The 12,767-nt window shown below is 39.5% G+C and overlaps 1 protein-coding gene across 2 annotated transcripts in view; it reads left to right on the top strand.

Annotated features, from left to right (window-relative positions):
* scara5 (scavenger receptor class A, member 5 (putative)) overlaps positions 1-12,767 on the top strand; it is a 97,360-nt gene that overhangs the window by 60,409 nt on the left and 24,184 nt on the right. For both annotated transcript variants that reach the window (XM_061900936.1, XM_061900937.1), the window contains 5 exons: positions 194-372; positions 458-584; positions 1,858-2,026; positions 8,913-8,993; positions 10,620-10,727. In XM_061900936.1, coding sequence (XP_061756920.1) covers positions 194-372; positions 458-584; positions 1,858-2,026; positions 8,913-8,993; positions 10,620-10,727 — 664 coding nt within the window. The remainder of the gene's footprint in view (positions 1-193; positions 373-457; positions 585-1,857; positions 2,027-8,912; positions 8,994-10,619; positions 10,728-12,767) is intronic.

The following is a 12,767-nucleotide window of genomic DNA, read 5'->3' as shown; positions in this document are numbered from 1 at the left end:
TTCGTCCAAGTCCCTGTTTACTGGTATCATGTTTCCTGTCTCCTAGTTCCTGGTTTGTGTTCTTTTCGTTATTTTTTAAGATTAAATCATGTTTACCTATTCAATGCCTGCCACCATCTCTGCATCTTGGGTTTTGTCACCAACACTACCTGACACAAGGTTAAGAACCACTGACAAAGAATATCATATACAGAGCCTGGAGGTGGACATGAGGAGCATGCAGGCACACTCCCTCCACTCAGAAGGCTACCTGGTGCACCTGGACGACCGGCTGGCCTCATTCACCAACTCCGCCGGCAGGAACTTGACAGGCCTGAGCGACGAGGTGGCCCGCACGTCCTCCTGGCTGCACGACCAGCACTTGCTGCTCAGGTAGCGTTGCTAAGCTAAGTAAACCTAGCCTAGCAGAGTACGGCGACAAAGACGCACAATAACGTGCGGACTGCATACTTTTAAGGGAGACTTCGGGTCAGGTGAGCGGACTGAAGGAGAAGCTGGAAGAGGTGAACTGGACGGTGGGAGCAGTCAATCACACCTTCAGCAACGACATCAACATCCACCACTTGAAGATACAAGACTTGCAGGTACGACACCTGTTCCTTCGCATCTCGCCGTTTACAGCAGTTCGTAACCCCTTCCAAAAGGCCTGAAAATACGAGAAAAAAATTCCCATAAAGAAATTAAAACCATTTCAAACACACATTTATTCCTTTGCAGACACACAAAAATATGAACACATAACACATTTCAAAGAGAATTGTGAGAATAATCAGAAATACACCTGGGGATAGGTTGATTGGCGACACTAAATGGTCCCTAGTGTGTGAATGTGAGTGTGAATGTTGTCTGTCTATCTGTGTTGGCCCTGCGATGAGGTGGTGACTTGTCTAGGGTGTACACCACCTTCCGCCCGGGTGTTGCTGGGATAGGCTCCAGCACCCCCCGAAACCTCGTAAGGGACAAGCGGTAGAAAATGGAGGGATGGACATATAAATGGCGAATGTGTCAGGTTTGTCACTGACAGTTCAGTTATATTTGTTTTTTCCTCTGTCTTTATTTCCTGTCAGTGCTCTTATTTTGGTTATTTCCTGGTTTTCTCCCTGAGCGCTGTTTCTCCTCAGCTGCGGCTGATTGGCACCTGGCCACACCTGGTGTCAATCAGCCGGCTGCTATTTAAACCTGCTTTGTCCTCCAGTCGGGTGCTGGAGTATTGTCGTTACTACTTGTCCTTGTCGATGTCAGTGAGGTAAGCTGTTCCTGTTAGTTCCTACAGCTATTTACAGATTGCTGTCTCCTCGCTCCTTGTTTTGTATTTTCCTGTTAGCCGTTAGCTATTTCCAGTCTTTTTGTTTTCTGGTTTCTGTTTCCATTTTGCCTGTTCCTAGTTTCTGGTTTGTATTTTATATTTATTTTGAACATTAAATTATGATTTCCTGGACAAAGCCTGCCATCTCTGCATCTTGGGATTCGTCACCAACAGCTTGTGACAGAATGAAATGAATAAACACACAATTAAAATCACTTTTAACTTTATTAAAGTCTAGTAGGTGAAGATGATACTGATTTATTGAACTCAATAGTGTTTCTCACTTTCTTTATTAAAGTGCTGGTACTTTTGCCCCATGTTGACTTATTTTTAGCTGTACTCAATATGAAAAATAAATTGAAAGCCTATTCACTTTATTTGTTCTGTGAACAAATAAACCACACATACACTCACACATACACATCATGAATGTGATTAAATGATTCCCCAAATTATCTCTTTTTATATTGACGTTAAAAGGAAACTTTCATTAACTTGTTATTATGGAGTTCACTTTGACAGCAATTCCGATGTAAATTCTCCTTGTTCAGATCCAGATCAGCAACATAACCGAGGATACGTCCAGTTTGTGGGTGACACACGTCCACACGGAGGCACAGCTGAGGAACGAAATGGAGATCCTCAACACCCTCACTGAGGACCTCCGCTTGAAGGACTGGGAGCACACCATGGCCCTGAAGAATGTCACTTTTTTTGAAGGTCAGCTCCCATGTTTATTTTTAGGCCCTTTTCTGCTCAAAAACCCATGTTGTCATAGGACAAAAGGAAACTAAATTCACACATTGGCCATTATTAGGCACAGTTCCAATGATATAATTTTCTACCTTTATAAATATTCCAATCAATGATGACATTCAGCATATGTTGATACACTCCAGTCCTGAAGGTGGGTTCAAGGGCGTAGGACCAAATTCTGGGCCCTCATATACAGGACTCTTAAATGGCCCCTCATCTCACCTTAAACCAAACATCGCCGCTCAAAACACATACTTAGCATCTTTACATGTACTAAAAATCAAATTATTGTGTGAAAACCAGCTTTTGAAAACACATAAAAACCCTGCCGTATTTTTCGGACCATAGTGCGCACGGAACAATTTATGTTGGCTTTTCTTGCTTTTCGTTCCTGTTTTGGCTAGCCATTTTGCTAAGCGTTACCCTTGGACGTTGGACTGATCGGCTGCCAAAAATCTGGCGCCACTTGCGTCCGCCGTCTCGACGGCCACCGTTCGGTGGTCACCCGCCTCGCCAGCGGCAGCGGCGTTCGACTCGCCTCAGCCACCTGACTTGTTCCCGGTAGATTCGGGTACACTTGGCCTGGTGGCCCACCACCATATCATCCCTCCACCTTCCCGTGACTTTGAACTTGTTCTGGGTTTTTTTTTTTTGCTTGGGGCGTCTAGAATCCATCCCTTAATGAGGGGTACTGTGATGATCCGTTGCTTAAGTTCAGGATTCCTTTAGTTCTGTTTCAGCACCCTTAGGTTTGTGTTCCTGGTTGCCATGGGTGCTGATTATGTTCACCTGCCTCTGGTTAGTGGTCGGGACGCTCACCTGCTCCCGGTAACTAATCAGAGAGCTATTTATTCCTGCCTCTCGCTCCACTCTGTCTGGCAGTTTTGTTTGCAACACGCAACAATTGGTTCTTCTTGTTTCTGTTTTGGCTAGCCTTTTTGCTAATTGCTACCCTCGCTTCCCATGTTGTAGGCACCTCTTTGTATGTTGGTTGATTTATCCGGAGTAAATCATTCTTCCTACTTGCACGCTGCTTCCTGACGTCCATTTGCATCTTGGGGAAACGACCAGCGCCTCCGTCGTAACATACAGTAACTGTTTTAATGACATTTAGACTTTACTTAAATTAATAACAGAACAGCATCTACTCATCCGTGGCTCACAAATATAACAATAACGCCGGAAATGTGTCCCGTGAAAAAACATCCAACCGGAACTCTCAAGTAACTAAAGTTCTTTGGGTGAATTATGTAAACCCACTACACCAGTAGTTTTTAGCGCTTACATAGCGAGTTTATTGACGGATATAAGTTACAACTTTATGCTACTTTATATTAGAAATCGCAACAGCGGAGGATGAATGCCCTATTACGCACGCAAATTTTCAGGAGTTGTGCAGATCCCAAATACACATCAGCAGGTACCATAAGAGAAGAAAAGTTGGTATGGCATAATTTTGTGACACAAAACACCAGAAAATATTTTGCGGCCCTCATACACACATTATGATAAAACTCAAATGTTGAATTACAGTATGTCTGACTACAGTACCCATAATGCTCCAACAATCCATCAAGCTGTGCATCTTCATAGCATAGTAATTTTGACGGATTTTTGAACGCCGTGTGTAATGTTCTATATTCTCAATGGAACATTTAAAGTTTTGTTGTTTTTTACTGACGTAATCTTGCAGTCTACACGTATCTCTTATGTGTGACTGCGGTCTACCGGTCACACTTATCATTACACCATGTACCAAATAAAGTAGCTTTGAGGTCGTTAAGCACAAGCAGAATTATTTTTGTAGATTAAGCACACCGGGTTATAAGGCACACTGTTGATTTTTGAGAAAATTAAAGTATTTTAAGTGCACCTTATAGTACAAAAAATATGGTAATTAAATCTGTACTTTTCAAAAATGGGATTAACATCTTTAATCTAACATCTAATCTAATATCGAGATAACCCCACCTAAATTATTTGAGTGTTTTTTTTTTGTTTTTCTTTTTAAGTTTTTCTTGTTTGTTTTTTTCTACAAAAAAATGCTAACAAATTCAATAGAAAGTGACTGGAATATGAATTTGAATAATCATATAACCTGTCATTATTCACTTAAATATGATTATAAATCTGTTTTTTCTTTATTTCACAGTGTGAAGTAGATATTAGCTGATACATAAATTAAAAATCATCAGTGGGTAATACGAATCATAATTATAAATCATTATTATTATAAGGATCTTACTATTTATGCATATACTGGGAGTTAATCTTTCCTGTCTTTAAAACCTAGTAACGCCTGTGTTTTGTAATCGAGGGTCTTTGAATGCACCACAGATATTGGCAATGAAATGCAAAAGTGAATATTGTACATAACTTACTCCCATTCAACCACATATATATGTCCTTTCTTCTCACGACGTTATGACGTCTGTGTTGTATTAAGTGTTTGAAGCTATGTTCCTGCATTTTTGATACGGGATGTATTGTTGGTAGTCTTAGACATTCTTAATTTGATTCAGGCAACATTATTACTGAACTTTCACGGCAATATTATTTTTTTTACTAACATTATATTTTTATAGCTATCTATATGGGAGGAAAACAAATCTTCAAAATTAAGGGGCCTCTTGTGCTTTGGGGCTTTGGTACAACATCCACACTTATTCCCTTACTCCGAAGTCCCTGGGTGGTGGTAATGCACATTGAATGTTTATTCTCCACTGCAGCGCCACCTGCTGTATTTGGTGGCACACCACCCTGCTTGGCACCAATGCAAGCAGACTTTAATAGGCCAAAAGTGTGAAAATAGAGTCCTCAGTCCACCCTTTTAACTGGATATTGGCTGGTTTCCGCCCCGGCCCTAGACAAAACATGTCATTTTTGCTTAAACCTACTAGTTTCAACAGAGGACGAGAATGTAAGTTGTTTGCGTATGTATTGATAGCGCTGTGGGCGTATGAGAACATAAGACATCCAATAAATCTCCTTTGGGTGGAGCTGCTGACTGCAGCCAGTAGATGCTTGCAAAAGGAGCAAATCCTGGCATGCAAACATTTGGTTAAGCGCTAACCGGGGGTCTCGCCAGGGGCTGACTCTCTCTGCCAGGGTACCAAATGACTTCCCGGCCTCGTAGGAAGGACGTGATCTCATGATAGCGTGGAAACACCCTGATCTGCATGCCAATCCCCACTCATTATCCTCATGATTAAAATTATTATCGTGTTCATGTCAGCTTGCAAGATGTGCAGCCAAGAAGTTGGACATATCCATTAAAGTTTGATTAGGACCGTAATGGGACACAAAAAAAAATTATATGAATTTTGGAACAAGGACAGGCGGTAGAAATGGATGAATGGAAGTTGAGAAATGATGTCATCAAGCTCAAAGATCAAAGACAAATGAACCAGGACAAAAAAACAGCGTTATCATAGCAAATATGATAGTATGCAACAAGGGCTGGGCGATATATCAAATATACTCGATATATCCCGGGTTTGTCTCTGTGCGATATAGAAAATGACTGTATCGTGATATTCGAGTATACGTTCTCACGCAGTTGCTTATAGCTGTGGGCATTACACTACAGGCGTTTCTCACTCTTCCTTGTCGCTCCTTCTCACAGAGACTTTAAACAAGCGCACCTTCTTACATACATCACATACCGCACGGTAATACGCCCTCACGGAGCAGAGAGGTAGCGGCATGGGTAACATTAGCTGTGATGCTAGCGGACCGGTGTGAGTGGTAATATGAGAGAGAGAAGGTGCGAACCTGGTAACAAATGAAGGAAGAATTCATTCCAAGAAAAACAGCAGGGGTTTCATCGTCTGGCGGTGGTTTGGCTTTAAGTGGAAAGATGTAGAACAGACAACCGTCATATGTCAAGTATGGGGCAAAAGTGTTGCTACAAAAAGTAGCACCACTGCTAATGTGTTGCATCATTTGAAAAGTCACTCGCTAGAGAATGAAGAGTGCTTGAAACTCTGCATGTCAACATCTCGGCCGGTGCCACACCCAACAAAATGCCCAAGCAACCATTTCCACATCAACACCGTATGGAAAAAATAGTCAACAACAGAAGGAGATAACATCCGCAGGAGCCTACCACATAGCGAAGGACATACACTATTTGATTGCCTATTATGCAGCTAATTTTTATTTGACAGTTATTGAAATATCTTGTGTGAAATCATGCACAAAAGTGAACTTTATTTGTTTTCAACTATTGTAGTGGTGTTCTGTACAAAAAGTGCACTTTAATTTAGTGGTGTTTGATATGTCATCTTAGTGACATCATGCACAAAAGTGCACTAACAGCTTGTTTTAAAATGTCTCTGACAATCTTGCATTTTCTGTTTTGGAAATGACATGAATGTTTGTGCCACTGCTTAATAACTGTTTAATAAATACAGTTTTGGTAAATTGACTTAGTTGTGATTTCCCTCTCTGCATTAATTTTAAAATGAGCATATATTAATGTGGTATGAACAAGAATGCTTTAATGTAGACACATAGAATCATCATACTGCTGTGATTATATGCATCGAGTGTTCATTCAAGGTTAAGGCAAAATATCGAGATCTATATCATGCATCGTCATATGGCCTAAAAATATTTTGATATTAATAAAAGGCCATATCGCCCAGCCCTATATGCAACTATGCCCCTTGTCAGTTGGGATGACATCATTATCTTTGTAAAGGCTGATTTTTTTGTATGGAATATTATTACATGCTGTCCATGTGCAGGGTTTGCCACAGGACTACAATTTATTTCTGGCTTTGGCTATTGTGTAATTTGTATAACTGGCCATGGGATGTGCACTGTACTCGATACTTTTAAATGTACTGAACAAATTCCAACGGCATTCTGTAAAATTAAATGGTACCAAGATTTAATACCTTTGCTTCATTTAATGTCACAGTTGCAGACTTTGTGGTGAACAGGTGCATTTTAGTAGTGGAATCTGGTTGTAATTGTCCATGCCAACAAAGCAAATATGCCGGATAGAAAACACTCAAATGTGCAGTAAGTCTTAACTTGACAAAATGTGGTAGCTCGATACATATATACATATGGTAATACTGATTAGCATTAAGACTTTATATAGTGAGTTAAACACTTTTAAATTTGGTCATGAAAACTATAACTAAAATGCATGTTACAATCAAATAGCTGGCGTGTAAAAAGTACAATACTTATCGTTGTTTGCTTCTAAAAATGAATCTGGCAGTCATTTCCCATAATATCGATTAGTTTTTAATGGGTAGATAAGGAAATGTACCTACAACACCCTTTTCCAGCGCCAGACTCGATATGTCACCCCGTTTTGGTGGGACGTCATCTAAGGAATAATCCAATTCCTGGCATAGACAATATTTTGATCACCTAATGGCACGTTTTTGTCACCCTCGTCCATGATTCCTTCAAAACTGACATGGTTAACATTATGAGCAAAAAAGAAATACAAAATAATTTGGAAACGTGGGTGAATTTTACATTTGTTTGGACAAGCAGAGCTTCTTTGCAAAACCACTCTGAATCCTAATTTTTCAGACCAAGAAGCTCTATAGGGCCAGTTAGCCCCTATTCACGGACTTCAACTGTATTTTTTCTGGTCTAAAGCTGAGGAGGGGGACGGAAACCGTGACCAAAGCGTTTGAGGTGCAGTCGGTGCTCTTTCAGCATTTCCTCAGGCATCTTGAGAAAAACATCAGTAAAAAGGACCCAAAATACAACACTAGTGGATAACCTTTTTTCTCTCTTGTTTTGAGGACCTGGTCTGTTCTCCTTTCTCCATTTTTCCACCGGTTCTGACTTATTCTTTCTCCCCTGAAGGGTGCTCCTGATTTTCGGGATGGAGACTGTTCAATTCTTTTCTATCCAAACTCCGACCAAAACCCTACTTCATCGGAGTCAGAATCATTAAAATTATTGCTGCAAATTACTTTTGCTTGGTCCGTCTCAGTGGAGAGGTCCATCCTCATATTTCCATAATTTGGAAATGTATGCAGGATGATTCCCTCTTGAGTTGTATTACTACAACTTGCAACAATGCATCTGGCAAACATGTTTGATAATTCCTTCAAATTCTGCAGGAAAATAACATGATTCAGGCTGAAGCTGCTACCAAAACACATACTACCTAATATGAAATTGCCTCCAGTCTTCTGTAGATGATGGATATCAGCAGGCCCCCTTACATTTTGGCGCTAAAAGTAGGCGTTCCAAACCGGTGAGAAAACAAAACTAAAATCACTACTATGTCTATTTTGGGGGGAATTTTACCTGTCAACATAATTTTAGGTCCAGATATAAGAAATAAGTGCCAATGTTGCCCTTTAATGGCAAATACTACTTTCTGACTATGGCAACCTAGGATAAATTGATATGAATTACTTGCAAATGAGATTAAGAACTACAAGAAAGCAAGATAAAAACAACTGGACAGCAATTATTCTTACGAGCTTGGTTTTTAATGGTATATAAATACAGACAAAAGTACCGAAAAATGGTTTTGATTCCCAGGTATCGGGAATTGGTATTGTATCTGTTCAAATGTGACGTATGTGCATGTCATTTTTAAGGACAAAAAAAGAGGGCAAAAAACATGAATAGTAAAACAAATATGTTGTGCAAATACATTTTTGTGTTTTTTTAAATATCCCAACTGACACACAGGTCACACACCAAATCTAATTTGAGGCGTCCAAATTTATCGGTGGTGGGGCCAACACAAACAAATTAATTTGTGGGAAACACAGTACTGAAGTGGCCAGTGAGTGCATGTTTGAATGCTCTCATTTGTCATTAAGTCAGTTCAAAGTTTTTCTATGTTTTTTTACAGGGCCTCCGGGGCCAAAAGGGGAGAAGGGAGACACAGGACCACTGGGGCCCATCGGGGCTCCTGGATTGACAGGTTTAAGAGGTGGGTAATGTTGTGCTGAACTGGTCTCCCGACGCGAGTGTAGACAGTCTGGGAAGTGGTTATGAGTGGACTTTTCTTAACTTGTCTTTTAAAAACAGAAACATAATATGTCAGATTTGCAGTTGTACAAGTCTCACATTTGCAGAATGGGCCAGCAAAAACAATAAAACTATGTGGATTGATTCTCGTTTCAAAATGCACACTGATGCAACTCTCCTGCAGATGTGTAGCTTTGTATTGAAACATGAAATGTTGAACCTTCATAGAACTTCATTCAGTGCATACATCATGTTGTTTTATAGTATGTTGTATCCTCTGTCAGATCTGCTTTTTAAGAGTCGGTCTATAATAGAATATAATATATATATATATATATATATATATATATATATATATTTTATATATATATATATATATATATGTATGATATATTGTCAAGACGGGGGGGGGGGCAGCTTGCTGCGGGGTCGTTCTCCCAGGAAAGCAGACGGACTACTCGAGACATGGCGTGCCGGTATAAACAGGATTTAATTTTAACTAAAAAAGGTACAAACAAAAAGCGCTCACAGCGGAGGCACAACTTGGCTAAGGAAACAAAACTAACACTTTAACGTAAACTATGAACATAACACAAACAGCACTTACCGTGACTTGAAAAGAGCAGCATGAATTTTGGCATGAAAAAACAAGCATGACTTACTGTGGCAAGAACAAAGCATGAAACGAACAACAACAATGTCGCCAGGCTGACTGCCTAGCAACTACAAGCTTAAATACTGCCTCTGATTAGTGCTCGGTAAGCAGTTGAGCCCTAATCAGAGACAGGTGAACACAATAACTAACCGTGGCGACAAAACAAGGGAGTGAAAAAGCAGGGGGTAATAGAATCCTCAACAAAACAGAACATAACCAAACAAAACATGATTACAAGACATGACATATATATTATCCGTAGATTTTGGTGATAACATTCGAATGTAGCATGAAGTGTTTCTCATTAACACCTTAGCTTGGATAGGTTCAATTGTGCTTACTGTAACACACACACACACACACACACACGCACACACGCACACACACACACACACACATTACATGAGGGGAAATTTAGTTTTTTAAGAAAAAGAAAAGAAAACAATAATGATATATGATGCTGTTTTTGACACATTTACAGTCAATGCGGGACTGACATTTCTTCCTCACGGATGCACTGTGTCCATCACAGACGTCATGCTGCTGTCAGCGTTGGGGATATTTTTATTAATTTCCATGTGAAATTGAAATGGAACACCAAAGAGTGACTAATCTAATGAATGCTGGATTCAATGCAATTTATAGACAAAATAATATGACACACATCTCTTAATGCGCAACATTTGTGACCTTTAACTTACCACATAAATAACCACATCTAAAATTTTGCAGAACGCCTTCCCAATAATAAATAAACAAATAAAATAATTTTTTTTTTTTTTTTTTAAGTCTTCCCAGAGGTCTGGAGGCTGTTTTAGCAACAAAGTGGACAAATCAAACATACTGTAACTATAGGAGTCTCTTTCAAGCTGCTAGGATATCTTATGAGGATTATTGTTATAATGATAAAATATGTTTTTGTGTGTTTTTAAGGCTTTGCTGGAGAAAAGGGCCTCCAGGGTCCTCGCGGTATAAAAGGCTCAGATGGTGATGATGGTAGTCATGGAGACAAAGGAGACATTGGACCTGCTGGACCAAAGGGTAAGCTCGGGCTAACACGTCATGTTTATATTTACATTTGCTACTCCATGGGTGCTTAGATGGAGATACTGTACAAATACCTCCGATTTTGTTAGCAATCTGTTCCTAAAGGTCAGAGGAAAACTGACTCTTAGTAAAACAGAAGCAATGTTTACCTTAAGAAATAATGTAAGTCCGAATCATCCGTCCCAGACAACCAAACCCCATTTTATTGGGAATAATTAGACTTGTACATTGATAAAACAATATGATATATAAATAAATTACAAATTAAATGGGTACATGAACATTAAACATCACTTTGAACTTTATTGAAGACTTGCTGGCAAAGACGGTGATGCTCAGAGAAGGAGGAGGAAAAGTAGAGCCACACAGACACCACCATCTTACTTTCTTGAATGTATTAGTGTTGCTCACCTTCTTTATTAAAGTGCTGGCACTTGTGTTAAATCCAAGCACGCAATTGTGTACAACAATTGTGTGCTGACAAAGCATTATTTACAAAACCCAAAACCAGTGAAGTTGGCACGTTGTGTAAAACGTAAATAAAAACAGAATACATCCATCCATCCATCCATTTTCTACCGCTTATTCCCTTTCGGGGTCGCGGGGGGCGCTGGCGCCTATCTCAGCTACAATCGGGCGGAAGGCGGGGTACACCCTGGACAAGTCGCCAGCTCATCGCAGAATACAATGATTTACAAATCCCTTTCAACCTCTATTCAATTAAGGACAATATATTTAATGTTCAAACTGAGAAACTGAATATTTTAACATTTTATTTTATTTTAACACAATGTTTGACTGTACGATAACCAAGACAGTATACAAAACTAGAGTAAACTTTAGACGAAAATGTTAGTCAAAAACTGTTTTATACGAAAACGTAGGGCCTACTAAAACCTAGAAGGGGGAAGTATTAGATCACCTGCTGATTTTGTAAGTTTACCCCTCATACCAAAATAGTTGTTTATTTTTTGTGAATGAGAGAGACATACAGTTGTGGTCAAAAGTTTACATACACTTGTGAAAGACATAATGTCATGGCTGTCTTGAGTTTCTAATAATTTATACAACTCCTTTTTTTTGTGATAGAGTGATTGGAGCACATACTTGCTTGTCACAAAAAAAAATCATGAAGTTACCAATCTTTTATTAATTTTTTGTGGGTCTACTGAAAATGTGACCAAATCTTCTGGGTCACAAGTATACATACAGCAATGTTGATATTTGGTTACATGTCCGTTTGGCAAATTTCACTGCAATAAGGAGCTTTGGTTAGCTATCCACAAGCTTCTGGACAGATTCTGGTTGAGTTTTTGACCACTCCTCTAGACAAGCCTCCTTTGTTTCATCCGACATCACATAAAAAAATATATGACCTTCTGGAGGTGAGTTCTGTGGTCAGATGAAACTAAAGTTGAGCTGTTTGGCCACATTACCCAGCAATATGTTTGGAGGAGAATATGTGAGGCCTTTAAATCCAGGAACACCAAACATACCGTCAAACATGGTAGTGGTAGTATGATGCTCTGGGCCTGTTTTCCTGCCAATTTCAGTAGACCCATAATACATTTGTAAAAGAACCAAACTTCATGAATGTTTTTTGTGACCAAAAAGTATGTGCTCCAATCACTCTATCACAAAAAAATAAGAGTTGTAGAAATTATTGTAAACCTTTGACCACGACTGTATATAACAATTTCTTGGTTTCAAATGTCAAAACGTATATATATATATATATATTTTTCTCTGGTGTACTTGGCTGAACAAAAATATTCCACAAGTGGTACCACACTAAAAAAAAAACTTGTTGAGAGCTACTGATCTATGGCACCATTGGCCACACAGGAGCTAACCAGGGTTTTGGGTTCAATTTCTGTACCGTGATGAAGTGGTTAAGGATGTGGTGCCACTGGAAGTGACACTTAAATCCCAGGAAGGGTGGGTTTGCCGCGTGGGCTGTATGCGACCACATAAGGAGGAGGGGTGAACAGAAATCAAATAAAAGCCCACTTGTTGCTTCATTACAACATGAAT

The sequence above is a fragment of the Nerophis ophidion genome, linkage group LG05, assembly GCF_033978795.1.
Source record: "Nerophis ophidion isolate RoL-2023_Sa linkage group LG05, RoL_Noph_v1.0, whole genome shotgun sequence".
Taxonomy (NCBI): domain Eukaryota; kingdom Metazoa; phylum Chordata; class Actinopteri; order Syngnathiformes; family Syngnathidae; genus Nerophis; species Nerophis ophidion.
Note: the sequence above shows the minus strand (reverse complement) of the source record. Positions and strands in the feature narration are given on the sequence as shown.